General features: G+C 49.1%; 1 protein-coding gene across 1 annotated transcript in view; it reads left to right on the top strand.

Annotated features, from left to right (window-relative positions):
* The window catches only part of Rin3 (Ras and Rab interactor 3), a 114,482-nt gene that overhangs the window by 74,612 nt on the left and 23,935 nt on the right, over positions 1-15,935 (top strand). The window contains exon 5 of the mRNA XM_008821721.3: positions 7,803-7,894. Within this exon, the coding sequence (XP_008819943.2) occupies positions 7,803-7,894 (92 nt within the window). The remainder of the gene's footprint in view (positions 1-7,802; positions 7,895-15,935) is intronic.

The following is a 15,935-nucleotide window of genomic DNA, read 5'->3' as shown; positions in this document are numbered from 1 at the left end:
ATGGATGGATGGATGGATGGATGGATGGGTGAATGAATGATTGCAGATCCCAGATATTAATCTGGTTACTTAATGTCTCAGAGTCTCAACTTTCTCCCCTATAAAAGGAAGTGATTGTGTCAATTACTTTGATGCTGGAGGAGGGGTGAGTTAATGTCCAACACTGTGGGTGCTGTTGTCCCATCTCTGGCATTTGGGCTATCAGGGAGTTTTCTGGGGCATAGAGTTTGTGTCCAGGGAGATCAGGAGCCAGTCACCAAGCTCACCCTGTCACCTCCAACCTTCCTCCTCTGGCTGCTGTTTTTCCACATTCCAGAGAAGCAGGTGCCTTGTTCTTCTGTCTTCAAACTCCCAGGGATTTCTGAAGGAGATCATGGGACACAGAGACTGGCTTGACCCTGTTCTGAGGGAGGTATGTCGGGCAACAAAGCCTGAGTCATGACATCTTAGGAGCCTGGAGTTAGACTCATCACCTTGCAGCTGTATGACCCCAGACCAGTGGCCTGAGCTCTCCTGGCACCGTTTGCCTCTCTTACAGGGGATATTATCCAGAAGGAACACTAGATATCAGTCTGCAACTGTGAAACTCTTAAGACCCCACCTACAGACTCCTTCAGAACCAAACACTGGAGGCAGCTGGACATACCAGAAATATGAAACATGCCAAAGATATTTCATACAGCTTCATGTCACCTCCAGTGGATGTGCTGATGTCCCATCGCCACACTGAACCCAGGTCCAGCCCTGAGCAAACCCACCGGCCCCCTCCTCTACAGAGCCTTCTCCCCACTGAGCACCTGAGGTCCCTGTGAACTGGTGGCTACTCATAGAGACATTCCCAGGATATGACATACCGGCCCTAGAGGTCAATGCACAATGAAGATTTGATCAGAACAGGAACCTCGCCCTTCTTACCCATAGGGCCTGACAGCTTGAGGGCCACTTTCAAGGATTTGTGAGCTTCTAGCATGCCAGGATAAGAGGTTACAGATGCCAGTCCTTAGGAGCAACCCCCTGTTTGGAGGGAAACCCAAGTTCTACTAAAGCTTTTTACTTTTGACAGGGCCCAGAGGTCTGGTGATTAAGTGTACAGAGCTGATGAGGTGACTAAGGGTGTGAGTGGTGTGCCAACAGATTCCCATAATCAGCCTCTGCTGCCTGGGCGTCCATATGCTGGGTGCTACCCCCAACTCTTCTAACACCCACAGTCACACACCACAAGACCGGTAGCTCTTTTCCCCAGCACTGCACTCAGGACCTGTGTTGGGGCCTTAGCAGAGCAACTGGCACCAAGTAAGTGCTCAGGAAACCACTGCATGTGTTCTTGTGCAATTGGGGATGAAGAAATTGAGGCGTGAATGTGATGGGCCTCAAGTGGCTCAGCCAAGTTCTGAGCCAGACTTGAGTACAGCCGTTGTACCAGGCCTGTGGTAGAAAGGATGTGTGTGTTGCTCCCCTGCAGCCTGTCCCCTCTATACATGGAGACAGGAGGCCCTCCTTATAGAAAAGAGGATGTGGGAGGCCAAGAAGGATGGCAGGAAAAGGAAGCCTTCTAGGCAGAGGAAGAAGTATGAAGGTCTGGCCACTGGAAAGCCACAGGCAGCCTTAGAAGTAGCTCCATGGAGAGGACAGGATGATACTGGAATTGCTTGGACTTCTGTTCACTGTTCACAGCTGTATGAGCCATGCTGTCAGCCACGGTCACACGGCTCCAGACAGTGCAATGTGGCCACAGTAGGAGTAGTAGTAAGAGAGAGGGGAAGAGAAAGAAAAGCCGAGGGCACTGTAGTCACCTAGGCCCACAAAGAGACGCCACCCAACAGTCACTAACAGTCACTGCCGAACAGAGGCAGAGCTGGGAGATGGTGGGGCCTCCTTCCCAGGTGATGATACTTGAGCCCCATGGCTTCTTGAGCATGTCCGTGGTGTCAGCTGTTCAGATAAGCCCTTTACCAGGATCCTGGGGGCTGGGCTTTAGTATAACTCAGCACAGGGTCAGTGGTTGCCTAAAAATGAGGAAGGAAGGAATGAGCCTCAATGGCCTGTCCTCCCTCAGACAGCCCAGCAGAGACCCCACCCCCCTCTCCTAGATGAGGGAGCGGCTCACTGGTCAGTCCCACCTTTGAAACTAGCTATCAGCACTGTGCCTGGGAAGCACTGGTTACACCAGGAGCTCAGAAATGCTGCTGGCCCAGGACTTGGGACTGGTGGTTGAGATAGGGGATCTCATGGACTGAGCCCCGAAGTGTACAGAGCCCGACTCCAGCTCCAGGTAACCAGTAATGGGACCACAGTGAACAGTTGGATGCTTGGTGTCCAGAGAATCAGAGAACCGAATGGTGGCACTGGAAAACCCCTCTGAGAGGGACAGAAAATTAATTCAGTGGCTCTGTGTGTGTCTCTGTGTGTGTGTGTGTGTGTTGCTTTGTGTGTCTTACATACCCCTGGTCAAAAGCAAAAAGTTTTAGTTAGAATTGGGATCTCCAGAGAAAGGCAGAGACTGGGGGATGGAGAGGGAGAGTGAGAGAGAGAAGGTGTTAAAACATTTGTCCTGAAAATCACACCTTTAAAATCTCTATTTCTAGGGCCAGGTAGGGTATTACATGCCTTTAATCCCAGCACTGGGGAGACAGAGACTGGTGGATATCTGTGAGATCAAGGCCAACCTGGTCTACATAGAGAGTTCCAGGCCAGCTGGGGCTACAGGGAGACCCTATCTCAAAAAAACATAAATAAATAAATAAATAAATAAATAAATAAATAAATAAATAAAATCTCTATTTCTAGCTGGGTGTGTTGGCATATGCCTTTGGTCCTGCATTCTGCAGGCAGAGAGGTGGATCTACACGAAACCAGTGCTCCTTACACACCCAGACAGATGCCTTGTTTCTCTTCTTACTTTTAAGTTGAATCTTTAAAAAAAAAAAAAAAAAAAGAAATCTCTATTTTTGTGGTGCCTTTTACTTGGGTTTACAATTCTCTTTTAATATTTTGTTTATTATTTTTATTTTATGCGTACAAGTATATTGCCTGCATGTATGTAGGGGCACCCATGTTGTACAATGCCCATGGAGGTCAGAAGAGGGCATCAGATCCTCTGGAACTGGAGTTGTGGACAGCCTCCATATGGGTGCTAGAAATCAAACCTGGGTCCTTCTGCGAGAGCAGTCAGTGCTCTTAACCACTGAGCCATCTCTCCAGTCCTTGGCTTTATAATTCCTAAGGAAATAGGTATACATGTGTATATGTAGAACATCTGGAAGTTTGATTAATTTTAACATTTGATGGCCTTTGCTTTGAGGGAGATCCACAAATCCCAGCCTCACGATCCCCACCAATTTACTATCTGTGTGTGAATTGTTTAAAAATGTGAGCTCAGGGCCCCTGCATAGTGACGCACACCTTTAATCCCAGTACTTGGGAGGCAGAGGCAAACGAATCTATTAGATTGAGGCCAGCTGGGCCACAAGGAGACCCTGTCTCAAAATTTAAAAAGAAAGTGTGAATTCGCTCAGTGCTGTTCAGTGACAGAGTGCTTGTCTAGTGTTCAAGACCTTGAGTTAACTCCGTGCATCACACACATACACACAAACACACACACACACACACCCCACCACACACATACATATATATATCACACCTCCACAACACCACACACACACAACATACACCCCACCCCACACCACATACACCCCACACTACACACACACACACACACACACACACACACACACACACACACATATATGCTCCCTTCGGCCCAATATCAGGAACCCTTGTGTTTTTTAGCCTCTCCCAAGAAGTTCTGATCCACGCAGTCTGCAGAATACAGACAGCATTAAAAACATGATAGAGTTCCTCAAAAGTGTCCAGTGCCCTTTTGGGTTTTGATTGTTGGTGGGTGTACAAGCAGGAACCCATCTGAGAGCTTTCCTGGCATCCCCCAGGGCCTAAGGACTTCACACTTGTGTGTGACTATACTAGGTTTCAGCTGCCTGGCTTCCACACCTTCATGCCCTGCTAAGATTTCCTTAGGCCAAACCACAAGCCGGACAATTTGCATAACTTCGTCACTGACAGAGGCCACCACTAACACCACTAGGGCTGAGATTGGAGAAGTGGGCCGTCCAGTCATTGTTCTCAGGATCTGGAGGAGCAGGCAGACACCATCAACTGGGGACAAACATTAGAATAGAATGGGGTCAAGCTTGAGGCATGGGATTAGTTTGAGAAATGCTGTCATTTTTAAAAGTATTTTATACTCAGTAGCCTAGCAGAGCCACTCTAGGAATCAACGCAGAAAAACTACTAGCCAAAGGCAAAACTACCAGCACTGTTTGATTCAACGGTAGTGTAGAAGTAAGTTTTTCACTAAAAATCAGTCAAGTCTAGGGGCAAAGAGTCTGGCCTTGAACCCAATCTGCCTTTGTTCAAGTTCAAACACCCATATGCTATGGGATGGCCAAGCCAGTCAGTCTCCGAGCCTCAGGTTACTCAGCTATGAAATGGGTCTAGTGAAAGTGCCCACTTCATGCAGTCCTTAAAAGCATTTAAGAGAAGACCTGTATCAAATGCTAGACCAGAACCCAGCACAATGAGAGCTCTGTGCTCTCATAAACCAAAGAAGAAATAAGCTTAGATGCCAATCTGAAGAAGAAAATAAGTGACAGTCATCCTGTGGAGCACTCAGAGGAACAGAGAAAGAAAGAAGCTAGTGTTCAAGTACAGACTAGAATGTTCCCAGCCTCATTATTGCATGAAAGAAGACTACAGAGCAATGCATGGAAACAGGCTGTCATTTGCTTTTGATAATAGGTGTGTGTGTGTGTGTGTGTGTGTGTGTGTGTGTGTGTGTGCAGAGAAAGACGGGGGAAGGGGGTCAGCCATGCCTTAAGACCTTGGCAATGGGGCTCTGAAGATGGAGGGCTTACACATTTTATTTTAAACACTTTGGGAGTATTTAAGTCTGTTGCAGTGAAAATGTGTTTGTTTCAGTCAGGCACGGTGGCGCTCACCTTTAATCCCAGCACTCAGGAGGAGGCAAGTGGATCTTCTGAGTTCAAGGCCAGCCTGGTCTACATAATGAGTTCCAGGCCAGCTGGGGCTACAGAGAGACCCTGTCTCAAAAAGACAAGAGAGAGAGAGAGAGAGAGAGAGAGAGAGAGAGAGAGAGAGAGAGAGAGAGAGAGAGAGAAAGAGAGAGAGTGAGAGAAAGAAAAGAATGCGTTTGTTTTGAATTAAAAAAAAAAAAAAGCCAGGTGTGGTGGCCCATGCCTTTAATCCCAGCACCCAGGAGGCAGAAGCAGGTGGATCTCTGTGAGTTCAAGGACAGCCTGGTCTACATAGCCAGTTCCAGGCCAGCTGGGACTCCAGGGAAACCCTGTCTCAAAAACAAAACAAAACAAAAAGGATCTAAGGTTGGGGAGAACATGTGCCTAGCAGACATAAGACCCTGGGTTCCACCTAACATTTTGTATTATATTCATTTATTTATTTGTCTGGGTGCCGGAGCCATGATGTGAGTACGGAGGTCAGGACAGTTTGTGGGATTTGGTTCTTCCCTTCCACAGTGCAGGTCCCAAGGATCAAACTCAGGTCATCAGGCTTGGAGGCTGAGCCATCTTGCTGGCACCAAAGTCTGACATTTTAACAAGTGAAGATAGCAGTTGTGTCTGCTCTCAGGCTGGTTTTAAGGACTGGGCAGGAAATTAGAGGTAAATTGATAGACCTCCATAAATGATGATAGTCCCTTTTTGCTTAAAAAACAATATGATTCACGATGCTGAATGAAGGCACTTTCCTAGCTGGGTGGTCTTGGACTACAAGTCTCTTAACCTTTCTGAACCTCTGTGTTACCTACTGTAAAGCCAGAATGAATGCCTACCTGTGGGGTTATCCTGATATAATATCATATGATATAAGGCCCGTAGTGTTTCCCTATCATATGGCTGAGTCCTGTGTACTGCCCTTCATGGGGAGCAGAGGTGAACCAAACCCTTGAGAAGCAGCTCGGGGAGGAAGAGGAGGCCCATGGTGGCATCTAAGCAGATGTGGGTGGAGGGAAGAGGTGACTGAACAAGGCGATTCACTACAGGAAAGTGAATATCTTGAGGGGTGGGGCATGGAGTGTGCAGTGAGCTCTCTGGAGAGGCAGAGCAGGGCCCAGGCTGTCTTCTGGTGTCGGAGTTTGAGGCTGGGATGACCTGGATGTCTTGAGAATGACAATGAAGTGACTAGAGATTGCGGGCAGTGTTGTGAGCTGAGTGACCTCTGCTGGCAGCTGTGATAGGCACTTGAAACTACACCAACAAAGCAGGCAGCCATCCAGTAAACTGAGGCAAGGCAACTTGAGAGAGGAATTTTGCTACCCTTTAAAAGTGGTAAAGGTAATGAGCAGTCCTGAGATGGTAGTGGGACACTGAGGAACTTTCCAGAATGGGGCTGGGCCAGACTTGCCTAGAGAGACAGGTGAATGGCATCAGATGGCCTCGTGTTCACAGGAGAGCCACACAACAATGACAGTGAAGGTGGACACTCCACTGTCAGCCCCTCCCATCTGACAGTAAAGAAGTCAAAGGCTACCCCCCCCACAAGGACTCACAAGACAGCCCTGACTGTGCCACAGTCACATCTCAATGGTGCTCCAGGGGGGTGGGGCAATTGCAGAAGTTGCCATCAGTGTCACCAAGCAGAGGCACCACAGGCAGTTGAAGGGTGATCTGGGCACCCTCTGCCAGCCCCATCCCAGCCATCGATGCCACTCCCTCTCCAGTCCAGTCCTCCAGTTCAGTCCTCCAGTCCAAACATGTCTGTCTGTTGGTCTCCACGGTGTATGCTGCCCACTGCAAGGTATCTGAGACACGAGACACTGTTCCACCGCTGCCAGGAGCTAGAGGCCCCCCAGCTTAGGGTTACAGGGAGAGGAGAGACAGGCAGGGAGGCAGTGGTGGCCCTAGGCAGAGGAAGATGGCTCTCCAGGCTACCAGGGAAGGCTCTCAGTAGATGACAGATGGATGGAATGGATGAATGGATTTTTTTTTTCTTAGAACTGAGTTGGGGAGGAGGTGGGTGGGCATGAGGGGCCAGTGATGGGCCAGGTTGTTAGTCTTGTTTGCTCCTGATTCTGAGGTCCACTGTGTGCCTCCTTTTGGTCCTCTGGTTGATTCCTGCCTTCACATAGAGGAGACAGGCTAAGAGAGAGGTGACTGGATAAGGAATCAGAGCAAGAAAAAAGGCTGAAAGATAGTGGACAGGCCCTGAATGCCAGGATGAAATGTAGACTCAGGACCAGCCATCCTAGCCCAAGAGGCAGCCCTGGGCTGGAGTCTGGAGGACAGGGCTCCTCACCCTCTGTTTCCAGCCCACGGTGGTGTTTGAGCCAAACCCTTCCCCTCTCTTGGTCTGTTTCCTTCTGTCTGAATGGCTTTTAGAGATCAGCCAGCAGATGGAGCCAGCTACATGCATATCTGTGTCCCTGTGCTTGTTGTATGTCCATGTGAAGGGCAAGGGCAGAGGTCACTAAACATGCCTAAAGAAAGCCCGAGCCTGTAAGGCCAAGAGAAGAAAGGTGTCCCTCCCTACTCCCAGGGCTCTCCCAAATCCTGGGCTCCCTGGTGCTGGCATCAGATCTGAATTCAGCAGGCTGCCCCCTGGACCTCAGCCTTATCTCTTGGCCCCAGGAAATGTTCAGACTACAGAAAGCCCCATGGAATGTGGGATGCAGGTCTGGGCATCTGGAGGATGGGGGAGTGGGCACGCTGGACCCCTCCAATGCCTGACTTGTGTCCCTCTTATCTTCACAGAGACTTGCTGCCCTTCACACTGCGGCTGCCCCAAGCCATCCTTGAGGCCAGCAGTTTCCCAGACCTTGAGATCATCTCCAACCTAGGCCTGGGTAAGTCCTCTCTGCAGGGAGCAGGTGGGAATTAAGGCAAGGGGTACTAGGACATCCCCCGTGGTTTGTGCAAAGGGAGGCTCCTGGCTGACACTGTGCTAGATCTCGAATCCCAGCTTGGGAGCAAGCCACTCCTACTCCTGGCCCAGAAATGCTGAACTGAGCCAGAGGTAGGGAGATCCTCTGGATTCTAGGCATCTGGCCAGGAGGTCCCCATGAATAGCCAGGAACTATGGAAGCAAGGCCAACAGCAAGGCTCTTCTTCTGAGAGCTGGCCAGAGTCCACCCTGCAGCTACCACAGCCCTGGCCCGGGTCCTAGCCTTGCCTTCATCAGGAGGAAAGGCAGGATGGGTACAGTCATGAACTGGAGCATGCCCCTTATGCCCTTGGCCTTCCCTCTGCCCAACCAAGGGACTCTATTGGGGGGGGGGGTCCAAAACACTTCTGACCTCCACCCTTCAGTGTAACTGCAAAAGCAGTCCAGGCATCCATTGTGTCTAGCCACGCTGAGGGCTCAGACGGGACGGGATCCACTAATGCTGACCAAGCCTGGGCCTTCATGCTGGCCCTGGGAAAGCCAAGATTCAAGCTGGTAACTGCTGGGACACTAGGCCAGCATGTATCAGGGACAGGAATTCTCCTACATCAGCATAGCATTCAGGGTAGCATGTTTTAGCTTCAACAGCCTCTGCAGCCAGTGCCCGGGCAGAGGCCCAGGACTTCAGTTATCAGAGCCAGGTTGGGTTTGTGGACACAGTGTCATTTTTACAGCTCAACTGTGTACAGGACACTAAGATGTCTGGGCCTGATCTCAGTACCAGGAACACTGGATGCGCTGACCACCACTGTTGATTTGTCAAACAGAAAACTGACCCAGATTGAAGACTCAGGTCACAGAGGAAGTCAGAGAGTAAGAGACAGACCTCAGACCCAAGAAAATCACTCCCCACCCCAGCTCCCAGGCCAGGCTGCTGTCGTCCTCCCAGAGAGGCCTAGGGACAGCAGTGTAAGAAATCCAAAGGCAGTCCGAGGACAAAGACGGGAAGCCGAGGGGCTCAGGCCTTTGAGGTTAGCATCAAATGCGCTTCAGCTGTGTTCTAATTTCTTGGGCTGCATTTGTTCATTCATGAAGACTAGGGACTGTCTCAAAAGTAAAATAGAGAGTACTATCTAGAGGAGGAGGCTAAGGTACAAGAGGTCAAGTAATATCTCCTATGCCACTGTCATGACAGGGCTGGGGTTTGAACCTAGTCCGTTTGACTCCAGAGTTCATACCTGATTCACATTGTTCCTTAAAGTTAGAAGATTCTGCTATGCTGGTCTACCCAGTTTACCAGGAATGAGCAGTGAACTTCACATATACCCCTTGGCCCTACTGTGGGGCTCAGACAAAGTCACTGGGGCTGATACCTAGGGTTCCCTGTAGGTTCCTTTTGCTGGAACAGCTTAGGAGCATACTGGATTCAAGTAAGCCACATTCCTGGTTGGAACAGACCGGCCTGGTTCAGGTACAGAGTGGGCTAGAGACAGAGGTCATCATGCAAGAAATCGAGAGCAATGCAGACTGGCCTGCCCAACACGTATTCCCTTGAGATTGGGACATTGAAACACATGTATGGTGCAGCTGAGGAACTACCTGGAGGGTTTTGATCAGTCCAGGTGTCCATAGGGTGGAAGGGCACAGAGCCAGGATCAGCAGATTGACTCTAGCCAAGGAGAGGTTGGCATTCCAATCCATCCCCTCAATAGATGGAGACCTGGAGCTGTCAGAGGCCAGTGGTCTGGCCCCAGCTCATTCAGATGCTATGGTGATTGCGGAGAACATCTGCAAGGGCCCAGACACCAGAGGCATCATGTCTAGCACATCGCCTTATCCTTCTACCAAACATGTCCAACCTTCTGACATTGCCACAGGATGTTATCACCTATGAAGTTCATGTCTGATAACCACACAGTTACCAAAAAAAAAAAAAAAACCTCAATGTTTTAAGTAACTTTATGAGTTTGTGTTGGACCATGTTCATAGCTATCCTGGGATACATGCAGTCTGTGGGCCAATGACATGTTACAGCAAACAGCTGAAACCCACTAAAACTAGCCAGGGGGGAAGAGAGAAAGGAGAAACACTGGAGAATCTCTCAGAAATGGAGTTAGAGTGTCATCAGACTTTGGGGGCAACAGCCTCTGCCCTGCACTCCAGCCCCTTGCTCTTTGCAATAGCCCTTTTGTCTGCTCAGAGCCCAGCCCCTTGACTACTCCAGCCTACCAGGTTCTGCCTCCAGCCTCAGCCCCAACCCCACTTGGCCACTGCTCTTCACACAGGAACCCCAGGGAGAATCAGGCATTTCACTGGCCAGTCTCAAGGTCTTAGAGCCATGTTCCCCTGATCCAATAGGCATTTCCAGGAAAACCAAAAGCACAGTGGGAGGGAAATTCATTGACTTAGGTACGCACATTCATTTTCTAATTTTTTCCCAATTGATGGATGAGGCGATGGAAACTCAAATCATCAAAGAAGGTTATCCAGCTATAAAAAGAAATGAAACACTGGCTCATGGTACAATGCAGATGAAAACACAGTGCTTAGTGAAAGAAGCCAGTCTCGGAAGTACATCTGTGCCTCCATTGTATAGGCCCAGAGTAGGCAAATTCATAGACACAGAAAGCAAGTTAGTGATTCAGATTGCATCAGTTACTTTTCTCATTGCTATGACAAAATACCTGACAGAAGCAATTTAAGGGAAAAAAGGTTTATTTGGGCTCATGGTTTGAGGGGATAGAGTCCATCATGTCAAATTCGTGGCAGAGTTAATGGCAGTGGGAACGTGTTGCTAGGATACCTCATATCTCCATCAGGAAACAAGAGGAAAAGGCAAGGTCCACCAGAAGGAGGACCAAGGTCTAAAACTCTAGGCCCATCTGCCAAGTGGCCCACTTCCTCCAGCAACGCCCCATCTCCTAAAAGTTCTGCGCCTTCCCAAAGTAGTGTCACCAGCTAGGGACCAAATGTTTGAACACATGAACCTACATTGCACACTCAAACCATGACACAAATGGGCATGGGGTTTCTTTGGGGGTGGTTAAAATGCCCTGAAATTGATTACAGTAAGAGTTACATGACTGTGAATATACTAAAAATTTTCTTTAATAAGTACATTATGTGAATAGTGTTTCAGTTGAGATGAGAGACAGACAGACACTGTGAGGCTTCTTGTACTGGGGTGTGATAGGAGCCGGATGCATACACGGGACGTTCAGGGTTAGACTTCTGCTGACATTTGATCGTTTAGCCTTGCTTGCCGCTCCCTCCTCCGGTGGAAAGCAACATGGTACCCTTTTACCAAGGCGGCCTGGAGTTGGTGTTGGGGTACAGAAGGCCGAAAGCCCTCTCTCTGAACTGTACTCTCCCATTACTTCTTTTTATAGCATCTTTTTCTTATTATACAACCCCAATATGTGCATTTCTTTTTAACTGACAGGACCAGAAAGAGAGGGGGCTGAAAACCACAGGCAACCCCTCGACTGCTGCAAAAGATACCGCTCTGCATCTTGTCTTTTGCTTTTGTTTTGTGCAAACATATGTGTGAGTCAAGAAGCATCTATGTAGCGGTAGTTACCAGGTTTGTAGCGCACCTGAGGGTCGCACAATTATGCTTAGTTTTTGAGGTGTGTGTGTTTCCTTCCTCAGTGTCAGCGGCTTTATTTTCCTAACATTCTACTCTTTCTTTCCTTCTTTCCTTTCTTTCTTTAATGAGTAGGCTAAGCCCTGCTGTTTGGACTGGGATGATGTCACGCAGGCCGAGCTATTCTCTTGCAGGCTCAGCACTGGATGCTCCAAGTATTCTTTCATAAGCTCACAGAAGAAAAGCCAAGTCTGGCCTTGGAAAAGACAACATTCATCAGTTCAGGCCATATAGGGTAACATCCTGGATACAAGAGTGTCAGGCTAGTTGGGTCCATAAAACTAGCACAGGATTTAATTCAGCACTGAGCTGTATGCAGCGGATTCTAAGTGCAAGAGGAACGTGGTAGAGTTATGTGTGGTGACTCTCAAACATGTCTGCATTCTATCCACATTCAATGTTTTTAATATTTTTATTTTAATTGTATGAGTGTATTGGGTGCATGTTTGTAAGTTCACCCATGTCATGCAATGCCTCTGGAGGTCAGAAGGGAGCCATCAGATTTCCCTGGAACTGGAGTCAGGGACAATTGTTAGTCATCATGTGGGTGCTGGGATTCAAACCTGGGTCCTCTTCTAGAGTAGCCAAGGCTCTTAACCACTGAGCCATCTCCCAAGCCCCATGTTGAATGGTTTAAAGATATTTCTCAGAACGTGAATGCTGTACAGCTCTGCCAAGTTTGTGTGGATCTTTCGTTTTCCTTTATAGTGTATACTGAGAATTTTGCTAAAGATCCATTAAAAACTTGAGTTTGAGGTGCTGGGGAGATGGCTTAGTCGGTAAAGTACTTGCCGCAGGGACCTGAATTAGAGCCCTAAAGCTTACTTAAAAAAATAAAATAAAATCCAGTCATGCTGGACCCTACTTGTGATTCCAGCACTAGGGAAGTGAAGACAGGCAGATCCCTGGGGCTCCCTAGCCAACCAGCCTAGCCTACCTGGTGAGTTCCAATGAGAAACTCAGTCTCAAAAAATCAAGTAGATGGAGCCTGAGGATCAACACCCACGGTACATCTGTACCCATACACACATGAACATAAACACATGCATACATACACACACAAAAAAAAAAACAAACTTGAGTTTGAATGATGATCCAACAACCCAAAAAAGTTTCAGTCCTTAGACTCACTGGACTTTTGAACAATTTCCATGGTGCCTGAAGCCTTCGTATTTATCCATCCCCTGCCTGGCCCAGGGCGCTCCAAAATGAAACCTTACTTTGTCCTCAGGGCCCATAACCTGGCACCTGGCACAACCCAGGTCCTCAGAGCACTGTAGCAATTGGCAGCTGGCAAGGGGTACTCCCTGCTCAGCCTCCAAAAGCCACAGGGCCAGCAAAATAGCTGCCTCAGTTGGTCAAAGGTTCAGGCCCTTCTTTAGGGGAACTTGGACTGCTGAGCCAAGGCTTGGCATGGCACCACCCAGACACTGCCCCCACACCTCTGCCAACTGCTGGGATTGCACGACATAGAGTTCCTCTTCTCTGTTCTTGGCTCTCTACGAGCTGCAAAGCAAGTTTCCAACTTCCTTTTTTTTTTAAAGCATAATGTCCTGTACTGCCCCCTTGCTCCACTTCCATAGCCCCTGGCCCTGTGATGCAGCCCCTCAGTGCCCAGTGTCACCCTCCCCTGGAAATAGCATTGCCTTACCTTGCCCAGGTACAGCCTCCAGGCCTGTCTTGGGAGCAGACAAGCAGCATCTTGGGCACTGAGCCCATTTCCCTGAACCCCAATGCCTGCTTCACATCTGCCAGATCCCATCAAGAGGTGGAAATGTGCTGTTTTGTTCTGCCTGCCTGCAAGAGAACCCTACCCACCCCCAAGTCCTGTTGACAGTCCTTCCCTACCTGGAGCTCCTCCACCCTCCTTTTTGTCTCCCTTTCTCACCACCTCATGTCCTCATCCTCCCATGCCTTGGGCTGTTCCCACCTAACTAACCTCTTGGTCCCATTCTCTAGTCTCTTGACTTCATTCTGGCTGAGCTAATTCACTCACACACATTGGGGGCTGACATCAGGCTTCTGCTCTTGCCAAGCACCATCCTGGGATCTTCTGGAGAGGCACAGGTGGGTAAAACACCAGTACCACCTTCTAGAAGCCCAGAGTCTGGCAGAACAGTCAGTGAGAAACAGATAATGGGAGCCCCAGTGGTGGGTACAGTCAGAGCGCATACTAGATCTAGGGACACAGGAGTCCTGCATGCATCAGGAAATTTCCTCCAAACAGGCAATGTACACCCCAGTCTTGTAGGATTAATAAGAGATTAGCAGATGGGGAAAGTAGAAAAGAATTCCAAGCAGAGAGAATAACATTAGCTAAGACCTGAAAGTGGGCTAGCACGTGTCATGTCCAGGAAGAAGAGAGCAGCAGTTGGAGTGAAGACTCTGGATAATTCTAGAAAAGATATCTAGGGGGGCAGATTCCACAGACCTTGAATGATGTAGACAAGCAATGGTGGGAGAACGTGCCCAGGCATTCACGGGCAGTTCTGGACATTGGCTACCCCATGACTTTGGCCTTGTCACAGGAAGTCTTAAGGGACCCTGACAGTGAGGACAGAGCTCAGCTCAGATCCCCAGGCCTGGGCAGTTCACCTTCGGGTCATACTGGTTGCCTGCTGCCTGCTCCCCATTAGGAAGTCTTCAAGGGGACTGCTCTACAGGGCTTGTGTTGACACGGGCACAGTGCTTCCATGCTTACTCCAACAAAAGCGTCAGTATGTTCAGTGCAGGGCACTGAAAGTTGGTCATGCAGGGGTGAGGCACTACTCTGGAAGGCAAAGCCATAGCCTGGCCATCATGAAGAGTGGGTCCCAGGTCGTGGGAGAGCCCGCTGTTGCCATGCATTACCCTGGCTGTGATGTACAGGGAGCTTTGCATATTAGGGAAAGACACATGAAAACTTGTCATCTTGTTATTATGGTGACAGCTAGGTCATCTGAGCTGCCTGCCAGACATACAGAAGAGCCTCTGTCCAGGACAGAGCTGAGTGGTGAGACCCATGCTCTGTCCCATAAGTGGTGTCCACGAGTGGGTGAGTCACAGCTTGCTTTTCCTGCTGAGGGTGCACCCTGCTCACATCGATTGGTTGCAGCCTCAGACCTTCCGCTGAGACTCATGCCCTTGAGCATGCCCATCCTTAGAACAGGCTCATACTTGGCTTCCAGACCTTTCTACCAAGAGCCTGTTATGGCCACACCTAGTGGTATAGACCTGTAATCCCAGTTGCTCTAGAGGCTGAGCCAGGAGGATTGAAAGTTCAAGGCCAACCTGGGAACTTAGTAAAAAATTTGAAATACTGGTTTGTTTGGTTTTTTGTTTTGGTTTGTTTTGTTCTGGTTTGGGTTTTTTGTTTGTTTGTTTGTTTGTTTGTTTTTTATCTTTTTTTGAGACAGGGTCTCCCTGTAGCCCCAGCTGTCTTGGAATGCACTAGGTAGACCAGGCTGGTCTCAGATACACAGAGATCTGCCCGCCTCTGCCACCCAAGTGCTGGGACTAAAGGTGTGCGCCACCATGCCTGGCTTGAAATACTTTTTTTTTTTTAAAGGCTGGGGATATAGATTAGTGGTAGAGTGCTTTCCTAGCAAATGGGAGAGCCTGGGTTCAATCCACAATACCACAAAGTAAAAACAAAAGTGCCTGCTGTGTTCTAACCACATCCCCAGCTAGGGTGCGAGTCACCTCTACTCACTGACAGGCAGAAACACCCACCAGAGGTGGGAAGTGGTACAAGTTCCTCTGAATGGGGTACATAGTATAGCAAGGGACTGGTCTGACCAGTTCAAACTGCCAGGCCCTGGGACCTGAGTCACATATCTTTATCTGTAAAGTAGAGACAAGGCTTATGACCTGAGATCATCAAGGAAGTCCAGGTATAGCCATAGCACACAGCTGACACAGGGCAGAAACTGTGAGTGTTCATTTCTGGTGTCATCCTTGATGTCGCTTTGAATAGTTGTCCTTCTGAGGAGCTCTGGCAAAGAGGCCATTCCCATTATTCCCCAGGAATCCTGCCCCAGCCTGGCCATGCCTTTCCCACCCATAAAATGGCCATGTAGAGTGAGACCTCAGGCCCACGTTCCTCTCCAGACAGAGCCACTCACATGGGCTTAGCATGGCCTGCTCTCCTAGGCCATGTCCCTGTGCCCTTTGGGAGGCTCCTGAGTGACCCTGGGTGTTTGCTGGAATGTGGTACCCAGAGACCAAGATCTCCCAAGTCAGGCCTGCTTTGGTGACTGCATCCATAGCTGAGGCTACAAGAACTGGTCAGTAGGTAGCCATCAGGGGTGGCTTGCTCAGTGGTAGAAGCCTGTGCTTGCTAAACCCTTACCTGTCCCCTGGCCCAGCTCCAGCTCCT

This window comes from Nannospalax galili, unplaced genomic scaffold (genome assembly GCF_000622305.1).
Source record: "Nannospalax galili isolate Female #2095 unplaced genomic scaffold, S.galili_v1.0 scaffold107, whole genome shotgun sequence".
NCBI classification, from domain to species: Eukaryota; Metazoa; Chordata; class Mammalia; order Rodentia; family Spalacidae; genus Nannospalax; species Nannospalax galili.
The sequence above is the reverse complement of the archived record's forward strand: the minus strand, read 5'-3'. Positions and strand labels throughout refer to the sequence as shown.